The following is a 15,021-nucleotide window of genomic DNA, read 5'->3' on the forward strand; positions in this document are numbered from 1 at the left end:
CCGAGATGTCAGGGGTTGTGAAGGTGTGGCCCTAGGGAACTCATGCCTTCAGCTATAGAACTCTGGCTGTGTGCCCTGCTCGGAGACAGTCCCTTTGGCCACTGAGTTATAATGTGTACTTCTGTTGTTTGTGGGTAAGGAACAGCTGGCACATACTACTCTGGGGAGCCAGCCCTTGGCCTTGGCCTTCCAAGCAGGGACATTAACTTAGCCAACTGTGTGGGGAAAGAAATCTAATGGCCTGTGGGTCAGAGATTTCAGTGTTCAGGAGCCAGGGTCCAGGAGAAGCTTCAGGGCCTGGGGGGGGGGGGTGCCTGGCAGAATCACAAATTTTCTTTCTGTCCATTTAACCCAGTGGGTATTGTTTAACTCAGGGCCTCAGCTCAGAGTCCAGCTCACAGGGCACACAAGAGCCCTTGCCTCTGTCCTTGGGATGCCCATAGAGAGGACATGGCATTTTTGTCTAAAAATTTGAGGTCCTTTCCAGAGCGAAGAGGCATTAGGGAGGCGGGTGATAATATCAGATCATCAGAATCACCTAGTGTGTAACATCTTAACTTCTCTAAGAAATGAGGCTGATGCCAACTGCCATGTTTGACTGTGCCTCAGGGACCTAGTAGGGTGATAGAGGGCTAAGAAGGGGAGACACAACTGGGACATGGAATTTAACTCTGGTTGTTTGCTATTTGTTCTCCACGAGTACTCAAAGCACAGGACTTTGGTCTTCCTTGCCCTGAGCATAAAAGTTAAGTATCATATGAACTTGAGCATGAGCTTAGGGCTTCTGGAAAGATACACAGAGAAACACTGCTGACCTCGGAGAAAGGGACAGCTGAGGGACAGATGTTAGAGGGAGGCTTGTTTTTCTGTTATGTATTTTTAATAGACTTTTGTTTTGTTTTGTTTTTGTTTTTCGAGACAGGGTTTCTCTGTATAGCCTTGGCTGTCCTGGAACTCACTTTGTAGACCAGGCCGGCCTCGAACTCAGAAATCCGCCTGCCTCTGCCTCCGGAGTGCTGGGATTAAGGAGTGCGCCACCACGCCCGGCTTAATAGACTTTTTAAAATTATGTTTTAAATTATTTGTCTGTGTAGGATATGTGCACATGCCTGCAGATGCCCTCAGAGGCTAGAAGAGAGCATCCAAATCTCTGAAGCTGGAGTTACAAGCAGTTGTGAGCTGCCTGATATGGGTGCCGGGAACCTGAACGAGGGCAGCCAGCACTCTTCATAGCTAAGCCATCCCTGCATCCTCCCCACCCCCACCCACACACACCTTTTTTTTTTTTTTTTTTGAGATAGGAGCCAAGGCTGTCCTTGAACACTATGTTAGTTAGGGTTTCTATTGCCGTGGAGAAACACTATGGCCACAGCAACTTTTATAAAGGACATCATTTAATTGGGGTTGTCTTACAGTTCAGAGGTTTGTTCCATTATCTTTACAGCAGGAAGCATGGCAGCACATAGGCAGGCATGATGCTGGAGAAAGAGCCAAGAGTTCTACATCTGGATTGGCAGGCAGAAGGAAAAGAGAGAGCGATACTGGACCTGGCTTTAGCATTTGAAACCTCAAAGCACACCTCCAGTGATACAACAAGGCCACACCTACCAATAAGGCCATATCTTCCAACAGTCCCACTCCCTGTGAGCCTATGGGAGCCATTTTCACTCAAACCACCCAAAACACATTGTATAGCAGAGGGCAACACTGAATTTAACTTTTGATCATCCTGTCTGCACCGTCAGAGTGCTGGTGTCACAGGCCTTTGCAGTGTAATACCATACAATTACAACATCTAATAAACAAATAATAAGATTCCGGTAGTTCTAGGGATTGGTTCAAGGTTGGGGCAGAGACAGTTGTGCTTTCTTTAAATGCCCTTTCAATGAGCCTGTAGCTTGCCCAGTCCAAGAAAGGTGGGAGCGATTGGTTCAGGATGTACTCTCCAGAACGAGGCATTCATACTCAGCTACCCACAGGTCTAGACAGCTGGGGATGCTGGAAGAGCTCAAGAAAGTGGGTGTATGACCACCAGAGAAGGTCAAAGGTGGCTGAGGAAAAAAAAGGGTATACTCCAGGTAGAACTGGATAGAGTGGGAAGACCTTACATGGCTCTGACGTTAGAAGTCGGTATGGCCACTAACTGCTTGGGTGTACCTAGAACTGGAACCAGGTATCCCTGGGAATCCCCAAGTTCATGCAACTCTAAGCAGAAATAAGCCAAGGCCATATCAGAACCCTGTCTAAATAACTTCCTGCCCCTGTCAGCCACTGGCCACTGTTGCTGGAGATCTTGTTACTGCTGTTGGATTTGGTTATTTGTAGTATTGGGTATCTAACCCAGGGCCTTGTGCATGCTAAGCAAGCATTTTATCCCCAAGCTACATGCCCAGCCCTTAGTATCTCTATCAAACAACAGAATAACCACCTTGTGCTACCATGAGCTAGGGAGGAGCCTGCCTCAACGTTCCCCACTCAGCCTAAGAGGCATCTCTGGCCTTAGGAGTAGAGGATTCCTGCATGAGATCTCAGCCTGTGTGATCACACAGGCTGTTTGCTGCCTGGGTTCCCGAGAACTAGGCATGTGAGTGACTTAGAAATGGACTGGCTAAAGAGACCCTGACTTCTCTGCTCCTTTTTGCTTCCCTCTCACTGTGAGCAAGAGGCAAGGCAGGAAGGCTCCTGGGAGCCTTCTGCCTTAATTTCCAAGCCTGGCAGTCATCCCTGTAGCTGATGCAAGGCCTGGGGTGGGTGAGCTCAGCCTGTCTCTAGCACTAGAAGCCTCTTGCGCTTGCAAACACATCTGCTCACTGTTTCCTATTAGATTTACTCCTCCCTGAAGCAGAACAAAACCACCTAAGGATCTGGAATGTGGTTCTGCTCAGGCTCTGAACATTTCCAAGTTGATCCTGCAGCAGTGCCTCACAGGGGCATTTCCAGTGGAAACAGAGGCCTCCGAAGCCCTCAGGCTCAGGCCCAGAGCTTGCACAGCATCCTGGCCTCTTACCTGAGTCGTTCCAGGCTTTTCTCCACTCCCCCTCCCTGCCCTTCAAAAAGATGCAGTTCCCTGTGCATCCACCTAATACGTTCTTCTTTCAATAGATAGATAAATGTGTATTAATGGAAATCTGTAGCTCACAACTGGGAGGGCACTAAGGAAAAAGCAACATGTAGACCGGGGTGGTCTTGAACTCTCTGAAGTCTACCTGCCTTTTGATTCCCAAGAGTGTGTGTGTGTCTATGTGTGTCTGTGTGTGTCTGTCTATGTGTGTCTGTGTATGTTGTCTTATCAGAAAAAGAATGACAGTAGCCAGTAGAAACAATAATTATGATATATCTACCTAAAGTTTTCGTGGGCCACAGAGATAGATGATCACAACCAGGCTTTGCCTATTTATAGCTATAATTATTACTAGGTATTAATCATTTGGCTGATAGCATGTATCAGCTTATTTTATACACACACACACACACACACACACACATATATATATATATATATGTATATATATATATATATATATATATAGTTAAACATAATTAAAAATTACTTTTTTCCTTCTCACACCAACCCTAAATAGGCATTCACTGTATTCTTTTTTGTTTTGTTTTGTTTTGTTTTTTGAGACAGGGTTTCTCTGTGTAGCCCTGGCTGTCCTGGAACTCACTTTGGAGACCAGACTGGCCTCAAACTCAGAAATCCTTCTGCCTCTGCCTCCCCAGTGCTGGGATTAAAGGTGTGCACCACCATGCCCGGCTCTGTTTTCTTTTTTCTTTTCCTCTTCTTTTGTTTATTTTTTGAAACACAATTTTCCTGTGTAGCCTGGTTGTCTTGCTACTTGCCCTGTAGACCAGGCTGGCCTCAAACTCAAAGATCTGCCTGCCTCTGCCTCCCCAGTGCTGGGATTAAAGGTGTTGCTCTACTGCCATCTCTCTCTTCTTTTTAATACCCCTCCACACACACCCTCCACACACACCACCATAAAGCTGAGGCTGGCCCCAAACTCAAACTCTTCCTACCGCTACCTCTTGAGCTCCTGAATCATAGGCATGGGTCAGCACACACAGCTTCACTGACTGTTTTCAAAGAGGAGGGCTAGAGCTGCAGTTCAGTGGTACAGTGCTTATCTAAGGCTTCTCATCGCTGCATGGCAAAGAAACAAATAAAGCCAACATAACCCAGACTCTAATTGGGAAATCTCTGCATGCCTGTAATCTCAACTGCTTGGGAGGCCCAGGCAGGAGAATGGCAAATTCAAGCTTAGCGTGGGCAGAATAACAAGAATCATCGCAGCAAAAACCAGCTCTCAGTGTTAGATGCCTGTTTAGCATATACAAGCCCCTGGATTTGATTCCTAGAATAAGCAAGGAGGGAGGGGAGGCAGGGGGTGACTGAGGTTAGGGCTACACAGAAGATGGATGGCTCAGCCAAACTTGGACTCTTCTGTACACGTTCCTCTCAGGTCAGCGCAAGCCTGGGATGGTTAACTTAGATCACACTGGGAACCCAGCAGATGTGTTATGGCCTGGGCCATGGGCTTTCACATCCTCCCCAGCCGCACACTTCCTGGGCTCACCTTGTCTGTCAGGTCCTCAGTAACAAACCATTTGGTATCTGTCACGCACAGTATTTCTCAAGGACTTGTTCTCTCGGCAGATGACCCTGCCTGGAATTTTCTAGTCTGGCCTGTTCACCTCAGGAAACGTGGTTGAGTGTTTGGCAGGGTCGGCAATGGAAAGTCAAGGGCTTCTGTCTCCATGGAATTACAGAACTACCCGGAGCTTCCCACTCTCCCTGCATCTGTGCTGGCTCACTGACCTCTGCTGTAGGAAGCTGGAGGAGTGCTCCCCCTGTGTCCTCTAATGCTCATACACTCCCCTCCGTGCTCACACTCCTTACCAGGCCTCCCAGGTTCCTCCAGGCCTGCCCCTGCCATTTTTATTCCTTCACATTTAGAAAGGCAAAAAGCCTGGAAAGATGGGATGGTTGCCAGCCAGCTATAGCTGTACACACTCATGCTACTCAAAGGAATTAACTACTGGCTAGTGACGTAGCTCAGTTGGTAGGGTGCTCGCCCAACATTTATGAAGCCCTATACTTGGTTCCCAGTGTGGAACAAACTGGCCATGGTCACCCATGTCTATTATCTCAATGCTCAAAAGGTGGAGTCAGATGAGTCAGGAATTCAAGGTCATCCTTGGCTGCACAGCAAGTTTGATGCCAACCTGGGCAACATGAAACCTTGTCTCAAAACAAAACCAAAACCTCAAAATGTAATAAAACTGTTGTCTTTGAATTTAAAAAAAAAAAAAATAGGGCTTTAAGACAATCTTGGCTTGAACTTGCATGTTAAAAGGAGTCCATATTGTCAGCTTTGACGAACTTGGGATAGAATGAATTTTTCAACACTTGTCACCAACTGTCTTCATTGGCCTGACTATCTGATATGGGGATGACAGGTTGGTCCTTGGGGGGGGGGGGGTGAAAGTTAAAGTAGCAGGGACCAAGGCTAGGAGGAGGGAGAGGACATCTGGATACACATCTGCCAGCTGAGGAGGTGCTAAGCCAGCTCTGGGCCTTGCTCTTTTCTCTTTCAGTGTCTTTCTACAGTGGGAGGAGGCCGCAGCGTGTGGAGGTCAGAGGCTAACATAGCCAAAATGGTTCTCTTCTTCCACCCTGTGTCAGGCTTGGCAGGAAACTCACCCACACACTGAACCAACCACCTTGATGGCCTGCTGTCCTAAGGATCATGCTCATTTCTGCCATGGGGGATCTAATTATGTACCACCCACACTACCTGGACAGTTTCCCTGATTCTTGCAGGAACAATGAATGAAAGTTACTTTTTTTTTTTTTGTAATATGTATTGGGGGTTTGTTCTGAGACTGTTCTAAGTGGACTGGAACTCACTCTATAAACCAGGCTAGCTAAGAACTACCTATCTCCTGCCCCAGCATGAAGTACCTTTGCAGCCAATAACATAAGCGCTCTTAGTTTACCGATTAGGGAGTTCAGAACTCATTTAAAAGGCCTGAAAAGGCTTTTCTGTCTTTGAAGTGTGGGGGCTCCTCCAGGAGAATAAAACTGCAAAGCAGATGAGGGCACCCCAAAGTGCCAGTGGCCCACATCCTAAGTCCATAGGTTCCTGGAGAAAGGGTAGGAGAGAGAGGCCATTTCCACTGCTTGAGCCTAGAAGTGGCCTGGGGTAAAAAGAAATGCTAGGCGGAACAGGTCTGGCAGGCAGCAGAGAATCCCTACCCTCTGCAGGCTGAGACACCCCCCACCCCCTCCTGCAACACTGGGCAGGTGCTGTCCTTGATCAGATTCCTGGCTTGAGCCTGCATCCTGCTGGGCTTTATCAGTAGCAGTTAATTGACCCGAATTCTGGGCTGGTGTAGGAGATGGGAGCCAGAGAGTGGCTCATGAGGCGCCTCTTACGCAGGAAGGCCCTCACTTAAGCCTCCTAACAGGAGGTCGATGATTGTGCAGGGACAATTATCTTCCCATCTATTACAGCTCAGGGAGGGTAATCTGCCGGAGGGTGATGACGAACGGAGGCGACAGTGCACGCTCCCGCAGCCCACATGGCCCGCCCCACCCCCTTCCTCGCCAGCAGATCCCTAGGCCCTGGCTTCCGCCCGGACATCCCACAAGCCTCCAGGTCACGCCAGACTCTAGGTTCCCCAGGAGACGGTCCAGAGGTATTGGGGTGCAGCATGGCACCAGTGGGAACCGTGCCCTTCGTGCCAGCCCCCACGCCAGGCAACCCCTGAGCTGCCCTTTGTTTCCCGGCCGGCCGCTGGAGACTTCTGCGGAGTCATGGTCACGTGGTGCTTCCGGCACCGGGTGTTCCAGGCTCCATGCCAGGGCCCGGAGACGCCCCCGCCCTGGACCAGCCTGTGGGTTGCTGGCTGCCAGCCCAACCCGGAGCCCCTTATTCCCGCTGGGCCCACTTCCTGTCAGGCAGCTCAGCTTTGGGTCGCAGAGCCTCTACCATCCACTGGCCCAGGCTCCCAGCGCCTTTGTTCATCCTCTAGGCTTTCATCCAGACTGTCTCCTGGGGTCCTTCCTATAACGCTATAACGTTAGACATCAAATGCTTGCCATCAGCCTCTCTCTCCTCCAGAAACCTTGAGCCTCCTCCCCTTCCTTGTCCACGACCAGCAAGCATAAACAAAGGTCAGTTTATTGGTCTGGCCCTCCTCCTTGGCAAAAAGAATTTAGAACAAAAGCCCGAACCTGGTAGAAACGGGTCCCTTCCCTCTGCAGTTTAGCCTACGAAATAGACCCACACAGCGACATTACTCCATTCCTCTCAGGAAGTGTAAGGCCTTCTGGGGAAGGCTGCTATTCTCAGCATACTCCAGAATCCCTCCCCTATGCTGTAGGGATAGCTCAGGGAGTATACAACCATTATTGCTCTTCCCAGCACCTACTTTTGGAAACTTACACCTCCTGACCCGCTCATTCCAGCTCCAGGGTATCCGATGAGTCTGTCCTCTGTGGACATAGGCGCTCACGTGCATCACGTGATCACACACAGATGTACCTACTATAATACTCAAAATGGGGTGTGTGTGGTATTCAGAGAGAATTCAGTCAGTAAATGTTTATTGAAAGTATACTGTGTGCTGGGTACCTAGTTCCTCCCAGAAGATGCAAACCACACACAAGAAGTCAGTCTAAAGAGAGGCAGTGTCTCTGAGGAAGCCAGCCTCCCAGGTGGCCATCTTCATGCCTCTCAGTTTGAACCTGCGGAGCTTTTGGGGTGGAGGAAGGCAGGGAAAAGGAAACAGCCTAAAGTGGGAGAGAAAGTGAATGGGGCACACACCACTTGCCCAAGGGGGATCTGTGCCCTGCTGTTTCTTCAGGGCTTGGTGGGGAAGCGCAGGTAGGTGAGTGTCCGGTTGCCGCTGTGTCTGTCCACAAGGGGCAGGGGGTGCTTCGTGTAATGCTGAACCATGGCGGCCACCGAGGAGAAGAGCTGGATAAGGCGGGCAGAGCATCTGTGAGTTCCTTAGGCTTCAGTCTGCCAACAACTTTCTAAGGCAACTGTAGGGCCTGGCAGGGAGCTGGCTGGCATTTTTCTAGATATTTTTCTTCCCACCACGCTGTGAGACTGCAATGCCACTCTGCTGTCTGGTTGTGAGCCTGCCACTGCACAAGCATGCTATGCTATTGGCCAGCCTCTGGCTTCCAGAGCTGGATGAGAACTGCTTTAGGCCTGGCCCTTGGCTGTGGCCTCTCTCAGTGGAAGCTGAGTGGTGGACGACTGTCTAGGTCTGAAGCCAACAGTTGCTGGGTCCTTGGAGATTTCTGCCCTCACCTTGACCCTATGAAGACTGACCATGGCACATGGAAGTGCTTCCCCCGAAAGGATAGGCCTCTTTTCACAGTGCCAGATGTCTGGGAAGATGTTCGGGCCTCTGGCTACACACACACACACACACACAGAGAGCTTTATTTTGTTTTTAAACATGGTCTCACTGCGTAGTTCCAGCTGGTCTAGAACTAAAGAGATCCATCTGCTTCCAGCTCCCAAGGACTAGGATTGACAGTGAGTACCACCATGCCTCGCTACCTTGTTTATTAGGATTTTTCTTTTCTTTTATTTTTTTTTTAAATGTGTACGAGTGTCTTACCTACACGGATATATGTGCATCTCATGCATGTGTGCTTGCAGAGGCCAGAAAGGGCGCTAAGTCCCTCAGAACTGGGGCTATAGACAAGTGTGCCAGCCATGTGGGTATGGGGAACCCCAGTTCAAACCAGTGAGTGCCATCTCTCCAGTCCCAACCTTGTCTTCTGAGATAAGGCCTCTCACTGGCTTGGATAGCTGTTTCTCAACCTCCCAGTCCAAGATTATAAACCTGAGCCACCACTCCTGCCTTACTTTACCCCCTGAGGCTCTGGGGGTAAAACTCAGACCCTCATATTGTAAGGCAGGCACTTAGAGACAGAGCTACCTCAGGCATTTCTGTTCAAGCCAGGGTGAGGGAGGGAAGCAATAGGTGTCCCCCGCCCCCTCCCGAAAACACACATGCTCCAGGCGAGGCCCAGGGTGCTGCTGCTTTGTGACCCACCTCGGTGATTTGGCCCATGACTCATCCGGTACCCACCTCCTCATGATTCCTGCCCTCCCGACCCAGGGCAAAGTGGTGCCCGCCATCCAGTTGCCTGATGGGAATGTTGAAGACGCGGCCTCTGAGGAGTACTGCTAAAGTGAAGGGCTGGGACCTGTGAGGCCCAGAGCTGAGGCGCACCGTGTAGGCCCCATCCTGTGGAGGAGACCCCGACCATGAACTTCATCTTAGTTGCTTAAGGCCAGCTGACTAATTATGTGAAGCAAGCGCCTCCCGGCCCTTACTGCCAGCCTCATCAGGCATGGGCAGAGACTAGAAGGACTTTCAGAGAAGGCCAAGAGTTGACAGATGCCCACCTTTTGGAAGTGAAGCAGGGCTCTCTCAACAGACTGACGGTCACAGTTTCCGGAGTACCAAGGCTGACCCAGCAGACTACCATTCTGTACAATACACAGAGACATGTCTACTCAAAGAGACACCCAAGTGCTGAGCTGCTCATGGTGAGCAGAGAACCCTGGGGTACAGTTATTTGTGTTTCCATCTGCCAGCCCCAGCCTGAGTCCTACAAGCCAAACCAAGTAGTGTCTGTGCCTGGGGTGCAGCACGGGGGAGCTGCACACTCGGTTAAGTGCACGCATGTTCCGCATGGGGGTGTAGGCCCCAGGGTTAGGAGGGCTCCTGGGCAAGGACTCTGCTTCCTACAGACATCTCCCACATCTGCCCCAGCTCACCTCAGCAGCAGAGCTACTCAGAGCAGGGGCTATGGAGGAAGCAGACAGCCTCCTTCCTGCTGAAAGAAGCAGAGAAGAGGGCTGGAACCAGGAAGGGGATGGGTAAGAAGGCTTCATGGGTGACTACTGCAGCAGAGGGTGCCAGCATGTTTGAAACCTAACATGGGCCATTCTGTGCACCTTGTCTTCCCAGGCCTGACACTCAGGGAGGACCTACCAGACAGGCCTTGCCTGATCTCCACGTGACAACTGATCTTGGGACACATACTGGCAGCTTCTCGAGTTAGCACAGACCCTGGGAAAGGCCCAAGAGGGTCCTCTCAGGCCTGACCAGGCAGGAGTCAGAGCTGCATGGCCCCCCTTGGTGAAGTCAACAGGACCTGAGGACCTGGGGGGAGGATCTGTTGCCAGGGGGAGTAAGATCCTAGCAGAGCAGACCCATGGAGATAAAGCGGTGTGTACTTACCTTTCAACGCTCCATCCATAGCTCCCTGGGACACAGGAAGTCTGGTCAGATGAGAACTGGCCTTCCAGGCCGCTGCCCAAAACCTGAAGTCCCACCCTAGGCCTCCCTCCCACCCCTCTGGGCTCACTTCTTCCTTGACCACTAGCCTCTTACATTCCGAGCCTCCTGGTGACCAGCCACTGACCTACAAAGAATAAATTGGGGAGCAGAGCTCAGAGGATTTCTTTTTTGTTTTGTTTTCTTTCTTTCTTTCTTTCTTTCTTTCTTTCTTTCTTTCTTTCTTTCTTTCTTTTTTAAGATTTATTATATATATGTGAATATACTATCACTGTCTCCAGACACACCAGAGAGGGCATTGGATTCCTTTGCAGATGGTTGTGAGCCACTGTGGTTGCTGAAAAGTGAACTCAGAACCTCTGAAAGAGCATCCATGCTCCTAACCACTGAACCATCTCTCCAGCCCTTGTTTTTCTTTTTTAATCTATTTTTTATTCTTTTTGAGACAGGGTCTCACTAGGCAGCCTCAATTAATCCAAAATTCTCTATGTAAGTCAGACTGGCCTTGAATTCACAGAGAGATATGCCTGCCTCTGTTGCCCAAATGCTGGGATTAAAGAAAGACATTTGCTACTGTGTCTGGCCCCTGGGGTTTATTAGTGAACCCATTGTCCCATGTTGTTCTCTTCCACTGCTGCATCTTACTTGGGCAATCCAGATGTTCTTGGTAGAGGAACTGGAGGTATCAGGGCTTTGGAGCTTAGAGACCTAGTCAAGACTGGAACTAGAAAAGAGAGGGCAGACAGAGACTGGCTGGGGACCAGGCAGAGAAGTCCAGGCTGATCAGGAAGTGGCTGAGAACAGCCTAGGGGTCTTCTACTGCTGCCTTTGACTTGGCTCTCCTGGAGACCTTCCATGGGGAGATTCTGCTTGGTGGCCTGGCTGTAGCAGCTGAGAACACCCCCTCCCCACCCCTTACCCCCTGTTTTTTGCTCTAAGAGTGTCAGTCACCTCTTTGGTAGGGCCAGTGTGGGACCAACAGCAGAAATAAAGACTCCCAGGTAGGGTCTAGAGGGGAGTGTTTTGGAGGGAACAAGAATGGGGCCAGGAGAGTGTGTTCATGGGTAGTGGGAGGGGCAGGCGCTCACCTGGATCCGGCTCACACTCCAGGTAGATGTCCTCATCTGGTTTCTTTGTTACCTAAGGTGTAGGACTATGGGTTTGACTAGACCTGTGGTCCCTTTTAAACATCTGCCTTATTAGTGAGGAAGTAAGACATGGAAGAAGCCACTGGCCAAGAGGAAGGTGACTCTAGCCATCTCACTTTTTCCTTATCTACACAGGAAGGGCATGTCCCAACTGACTTCTCCTTTAGGAGTTCTCAGAGAGTGGGGAGGCTCTGGGTGGCACCTCTGGGTTATATTTTTGGCAGAGAGAATGACTCTACAGCAGACCTTTCCCCCGGATGCTCATTCCAGCCCTATCAGTTTTCTAGAAAAGTCCCTAGATTACAGGATAGAGAAGAAGGCAGCTCACCATTCTAGCAGATGTACCTCGCCCTGTAAGGAAAAGGGAGAACTAGCACTCATGAACGTCAGAGAGAAAGGGGCACCCTTAGTCACAGTGCTCCTTAGAGCACTCATGAGCACCAGCAGGAAGGGGGCTAGGGCACCTTTAGTCACAGTGCTCCTCAGAGCACTCACGAACATCAGTGAGAATGGGTCTAGGCATCCTTGGTCACAGTGCTCCTTAGAGCACTCATGAGTACCAGCGGGATGGGGCCTGGGCACCCTTGGTCACACTGCTCTGAGGAGCACTCATGAGCACCAGCGGGAAGGGGGCTAGGGCACCCTTGGTCATAGTGCTCCTCAGAGCTAGCTTTGGAGACCCAGGGGAACACACCTCATTCACTCATCCTTTCTCTTTACAGCCTTGACATATCACCAGGCTTAACTTCTCACCAAATTTGCTGGGCTTGGTTCCAGATAACTTTATGGTAACAAAAACAAAAACCAACCAAACAAAAAACCTCAAGGTGATGGAGGTTCACCAGCAACTGAGACTAAGATGGACTGTGCCTCGTGTGAACCGTTTGACCTTGGGTGGGAAGATGCTAACCCTCCTGTAGCCTGTTTTCCTCAGAGATGGTTCAAATGGTCCATTCCCCCCACCCCCTATCTTGACATCCTAAGGTCCTGTGGTCATAGGTCTCAAGGCACTGACCATAGGGGCAAGTCTCTGGAGAGTGGAGACAATGGGAGTGACAGCCCAAGGTTGCCTGTTGATGAGGGATAATACTCAGATGTCTCACTATGGAGGGTCTTAGGTTCGACCACTTCATTCTAGGGTGCCCCTCACCTGGCCCAGGGATCACACTGGCTGAAGACAGGGCCTGGAGGTCAGGGCCTCTGCTTTTGAACTCTAGGGCACAGCAGATCATGGCTTTGGTGGTAATGATACCTGTACTGACTGACTTGGAGGCTTGGCAAACAAAAAGGAGGTGTGGCTAGGAGGGATGCAGCAAGCCCTGTTCAAGGCAACCCCAAAATTCTAGCCTGTGTGTAAGAGAGGCCTCCCCTCCCTATGTGGAGCTGTGGAAAGAGAGGGGACACTCTACCTTGCCTTCCAAAAACAGGTCCCTGCTTTGCAGGCTGCAGGTTCATTGCTGTCTTCAGCTGTGGGCATCATGGGAAGAGGGAAATGAGGGAGGAGGGAAGAGGGAGGAGGGAGGAGGGAGGAGGGAGGGAGGTGTGAAGTGCAGGCAGTTGAAGAACAAGGAAGCTGGGGTGCAAGGGGGTAGAGCTGATGTGCTGCTTTCAACACTAACACTGAATTGTTAGCCTGTTCATGCTTGAAGCCAACGCAGGGTGAATGTGAGTCTAAGGCCAGCCTGGGCTCCATGAGACCCCCCCTCTCAACTGCCCCTTCCCCCAGAAAACACAACTGAACAAACAAACAAAAACAAACATAAAACACTACAAAAGGAGACTGACAATGCTTCCCCCTGCCTCTAGTTGGGGTCCTTTCCTTACTGTGAAATTTCCTCTGCTTATTTATTTATTTTTATTCTGTAAAATACAAAAGTGGATAGCCACCAGATCACAGCGGGGAAGGGAGTTGGGATGACCACAGCTGACCCCTCTGGCCAGAGATGGGTCCTGTGGTCCAGGGCCCAGGTGAAGGTAGCTGAGCCTTGCCCCCAACCCCAGCAGAGGATGGAGAGCCCTGCTGAGCTGTGCTGGAGTGGGGAGCAGAGCAGCAGGTTGGCTAAGGAAGGGATGAAGGGACCCTTTAGGCAAGTGGGAGGAGCTACTTTGTTGTTTATTTGTTTGTTTGTTTCACTCTGGTTTGTAATGCACGGGCAGAGGTTTCCTGGTGTCTAGAATATAAATGCATGTTGGGGGTGGAACGGGAGCGGGGAGGGGGGTGTTGGGGGGGGGGGGGGCGGGAGGAGTTGTGCAAATGAGATGTTTGTAAGATTTACTCACCGGGAAANCTAGAATATAAATGCATGTTGGGGGTGGAACGGGGGGGGGGGGGGGGGTGTGGGGGGGGGGGGAGGCGGGAGGAGTTGTGCAAATGAGATGTTTGTAAGATTTACTCACCGGGAAATGGTAGCCAGAGGTAGGACGGGTTGGGAAAGAAGGGTTTATGGGGAGTCCTCTGGCCATGTTAGACTGAGGCGGGGCCAGTGGTGGCTTGGATGGATCCAGGGGCCCAGAACGATCTGAAAGAGACTTCATGCTTTGTAAACTGGGGAGGGAGGAAGGTCCTCCCTCGTCTATTCCCACTTTCTACCCGCTCCCCACCTAGCCCTCATCTCTCCCTCTCTCCTGCTGTCCCCTCTGCTTATTGGCTTCTTGACAGCTCCGTCTCCATGGCAACTGGAGACAGTCAGCTTCCCTGCCCCCACATGGCTGAGCGGGGTGGGGGTGGGGGGTGAGATGCCAGTGGTGGTGGCCTCTCAGGGCATTCCCACCCTGGTTGGGAGGATGTGCAGCGATTTCAGAGGAGGGAACGCAAGGCCCTAGGGACTGGGTCGGGCTTCCTGCTTTGTCAACGTTGCCTTAGTTACCTCGCCCCTCCCTCCTGTCTCCTCCCCATTCTCCTTTACAGTTTTAACTCCTTTCCGTCATCTCTCTAGCCTTTTCTGCCCAGCTGAGAGGCCTCAGTGGCAGCCAGCTGAGGCCCTTTACTGCCCCAACTCAGGCAGAAGGAAGAGAGGCCAGGGCCAGATTCTCCTTTTGTTGGACCCTCTTGCCTTGACCCAACCTCCCAGCCCCTCCCTCCTCGGCCCTCACCCAGATACAAGGAGTCGTCTTTAGAGCCAAGAGACTGTGCAGGGGCCAGACTGACGGGCAGAACCTCACAGGGGGGCAGCTCATATTTATCCTCCTCTTCTCCCTCTTCCTGGGCCTTCAAAAAGGGATGCTGGTGGCGTAGGGAAGATGGAGGATGGGACATGGCAGGCCCCGGTGGCTGGTGCCTCCCTCCCCTCCCCCATCCTCAGCATTCCGACTTACCCTGTTTCTCCAGGTCTCTGGGCCAGGAAGGAAAGATGGGTTGGCTCCACTTTCTCTCCAAACTTGGGTATCTGGATAGATAGACTGCCTTTGCTTCACCCCAGCCCACCTACTTCCAGCAAAAGGTTTGTTTTGCTCTCTCTCTCTGATAAATCGTAAACCATCTTCCCTTAACTATAGGTTTCAACCCTACAACTAAAGGAACCCATAAAAGGGGCCT

General features: G+C 51.0%; 1 protein-coding gene across 3 annotated transcripts; it reads right to left on the bottom strand.

Annotated features, from left to right (window-relative positions):
* Positions 1-7,595: 7,595 nt before the first annotated feature.
* On the bottom strand, positions 7,596-14,754 carry Sh2d6 (SH2 domain containing 6). 3 transcript variants are annotated; one of them, XM_021165578.2, is made up of 13 exons: positions 14,580-14,754; positions 13,884-14,005; positions 12,896-12,953; positions 11,815-11,837; positions 11,427-11,478; positions 10,984-11,062; positions 10,435-10,465; positions 10,282-10,306; positions 10,033-10,110; positions 9,816-9,874; positions 9,441-9,524; positions 9,121-9,279; positions 7,615-7,985 (listed from the first exon to the last, which is right to left on the bottom strand). In XM_021165578.2, exons 1-13 carry the CDS (start codon positions 14,740-14,742, stop codon positions 7,869-7,871), a joined length of 1,050 nt encoding a protein of 349 aa, XP_021021237.1. In that variant the 5' UTR covers positions 14,743-14,754; the 3' UTR covers positions 7,615-7,868. The 3 variants fall into 3 exon arrangements, with proteins under 3 accessions (XP_021021239.1, XP_021021237.1, XP_021021240.1); XM_021165581.2 differs by lacking the exon at positions 14,580-14,754 and adding an exon at positions 14,088-14,153; XM_021165580.1 differs by lacking the exon at positions 10,033-10,110 and having other exon boundaries at positions 7,596-7,985.
* Between the last annotated feature and the right edge of the window lie 267 nt (positions 14,755-15,021).

This window comes from Mus caroli, chromosome 6 (assembly GCF_900094665.2).
Source record: "Mus caroli chromosome 6, CAROLI_EIJ_v1.1, whole genome shotgun sequence".
In the NCBI taxonomy this organism is placed as follows: Eukaryota; Metazoa; Chordata; class Mammalia; order Rodentia; family Muridae; genus Mus; species Mus caroli.